We start from the raw sequence: 2,754 nt of genomic DNA, 5'->3' as shown, positions 1-2,754 counted from the left end.
CTCCAAACCAGGAAAGTAATTTTTCCTTCACAATAGTGGTAGGATCAAATTTCTCTGACTATCAGCCATGAACATTGTTTCATTCTCTCATTTCCTTTGTAGTTTTTGCACCGCCTGCAGCCAGGATTATTGATGTGTGCAAACTGCATACATACAATTATGACGATTTAGAAAACTGCAGCCTCTTCTTTTTTGCATGGAGGCTGTGGACTGCACTGCCACCAACGAATAACTCAGATCTGTGCAGTAAGGGAACAGAATCACTTCATATCTGCATGAACCACCTTATGACAACCAATTAGTGCAATATGGACCAACCTTAGCCATGCCAACACTCATCCAGCAACAATTACCATCGAGCGACCAGCAGGTGTCGCCCTGCGCCATTAGGTGTGATGGACTGACCGCAGAGAACAATAGGCGCACAGCAGAGCTTCATTCAAATGAAGCACAATTAAAAAACAACACCTCTGATTTTTATTTGTTTTAAAATTATTTTTTAAAGAAGTGTTTACTTTTGCTTCTCTGGGTTGAAAACTTCACATCGCTCTTCTATCTATTGATCTGACATATTTCATGGACTCCGATGCAAAGGATGCGGGACATTTTTTTTTTTTTTAGAACTCCATTACTGCGATGATCGGAAGCTGAGCAGGGTTTAATGGATGTTTATTAGCAGAGCACCTCACAGATTTGTATAATTTATTCATAGTGCGGCTAGCTTTGTTGTGATATAGTATATAAATGACCAATGCAATCTGACGCATGATTTTTGCTAAACAAAAACATGTAGCTTTTGCATTAATTCACCATCTATAGGTAAATAGGACATCGGACGCCCTATCAGAGCTGAGTAGTGAGCAGCTCCACGTCGGGGCAAAAAATAGCGCTGGGCTGCTGGCGAATCGACCGTTTCTTTTGCGCAGCTGCATATCCCACTTTTTTTTTTTTTTTTTTTTAGTAATCGACTGGGCTGCAACATCAACAGAAGTCCATCAGCCGCTTTACCGCATCTCTAGTGACACTGAGGCTCTCCACCGTCCGCCGCTGCGTCTGACTCCGGCTGGGCATCGAGAGGTGAGGATACGCGCAAAAATGCAATGACAGCGGAGCGCCTTTAGCCGCAAAGACAAGAGGAGATAGACTGGGGAGAAACGGGGAGCGTCGCAGCAGCTACAGTGGTCTTCGGAGCTGCGCATTAAGAAGCGGGGGTTGGCCATGGTGGGACGGGGATTGTGGGTATGCAAGCCCCGGTTTGGAAAGAGGGGGAACAGGCTCGGGATTTTGCCTTTCCTGTGCGCGGTGGTAACGTGCGCCGCGCTGCTGGCTCTGCTCTTTGTGGACTTCATCGAGTCGTGGGTCACCTCCATGAGCTTGAACTCGGTGGTGGAGCCGCACGCCGGCGTCATCCCTCCGCAAAGCGTCCCTCCAACCAGACCCGAGGAGTTCCTGCTCATGCCCAGCCCGCTCGTGTGCCAGCGTGCCAAGCCTTACCTCATCACCATGGTTACCTCTGCTCCTGCCAATCAGAGGGCCCGTCAAGCCATCAGGGATACCTGGGGAGGGGAGGTGGAGGTGAGGGGCCTGCGGGTCATGACTCTTTTTATGGTGGGTGTGGCTTCTGACCCCGGATTGGCCAAGCTGCTGATAGAAGAAGCCCGGGAGAGAGGAGACCTGATACAGGGGCGTTTTCTGGACAGCTACTCCAACCTCACTCTGAAGACCCTGTCCATGCTGGGCTGGGCCCGTCGGTTCTGCCCCCAAGCTCACTTCATGGCCAAAGTGGACGATGATGTCCTGTTCAACCCCAGCGCCCTGCTCCACTTCCTGAACAAGAGTAGGAACCCCTATGAGCAAGGAGACTTGTATCTTGGCAGGGTGCATCTCCATGTGGCTCCGGACCGTGATCCGGACAGCAAGCACTACCTCCCCTCAGGGGCTTACCCTGCCTCAGTCTTTCCAGACTATTGCAGTGGTACTGCCTATGTCCTGTCCCGCTCTGCATTGCTCAAAATTTCCCTGGCAGCCTCTGCATCACCTTTATCCACACCTCTGCCTCCTGAGGATGTATTTGTGGGTCTGTGTGCACGGACAGCTGGAGTGCTGCCCTCACACTGCCCTCTCTTCTCTGGTGGTCCGGCTGTGCCATACGGACGCTGCTGCTATCAGGCCATGGTGTCCATCCATCGCATCCCACCCAGAGAGATGCTGCACTACTGGGCCGAGGTCCATTCGTCAGCCCCTTGCTCCTGGCTGAGTCTGCGGGCTTCCCTGGGGGTGTGCAAGGTCAGGGCCATGCTGGGCTCAGCTCTGGGGCTGGAGCAAGGATTGTGAGGGTTAACAGGATGCCAAAGTAGACTTTTTGGGGCTGTGCCTTGCTTCAGTACTGTGAACAGCACAAGTGCTCTTCAGGCTGTGCAGCTTCACTATGTGCACTGAGAAAATGTCACTTTATTTTTTTATAGCTTTATTTTTTTAAACACTTCAATGTATTCAACTGGCTTTTTTTTTTTTTTTTNTGGTGATTCTAAATTGTCCGTAGGTGTGAATGTGAGTGTGCTTGGTTGTCTGTCTCTAAGTGTAGCCCTGTGATAGACTGGCGACCTGTCCAGGGTCCCTGCCTTCACCCTAAGTCAGCTGGGATAGACTCCAGCCCCCCATGACCCTAGTGAGGATTAAGCGGTGTATAGAGAATTGCTATGTGCAGAATGAAAGATTTGTGTGTGTGTGTGTCTCCCTCTCCACCTCTCTCCT

General features: G+C 50.5%; 1 protein-coding gene across 1 annotated transcript; it reads left to right on the top strand.

Moving 5' to 3' along the window:
- The first annotated feature begins 976 nt into the window (after positions 1–976).
- Positions 977–2,501, top strand: b3galt4 (UDP-Gal:betaGlcNAc beta 1,3-galactosyltransferase, polypeptide 4). Its single transcript, XM_008289522.1, has one exon. The coding sequence runs from the start codon at positions 1,219–1,221 to the stop codon at positions 2,332–2,334; it is 1,116 nt and encodes a 371-aa protein (XP_008287744.1). The 5' UTR covers positions 977–1,218; the 3' UTR covers positions 2,335–2,501.
- The last annotated feature ends 253 nt before the right edge of the window (positions 2,502–2,754 follow it).

The sequence above is a fragment of the Stegastes partitus genome, unplaced genomic scaffold (genome assembly GCF_000690725.1).
Source record: "Stegastes partitus isolate 25-593 unplaced genomic scaffold, Stegastes_partitus-1.0.2 Scaffold620, whole genome shotgun sequence".
Lineage (NCBI taxonomy): Eukaryota > Metazoa > Chordata > Actinopteri > Pomacentridae > Stegastes > Stegastes partitus.
The sequence above is the reverse complement of the archived record's forward strand: the minus strand, read 5'-3'. Positions and strand labels throughout refer to the sequence as shown.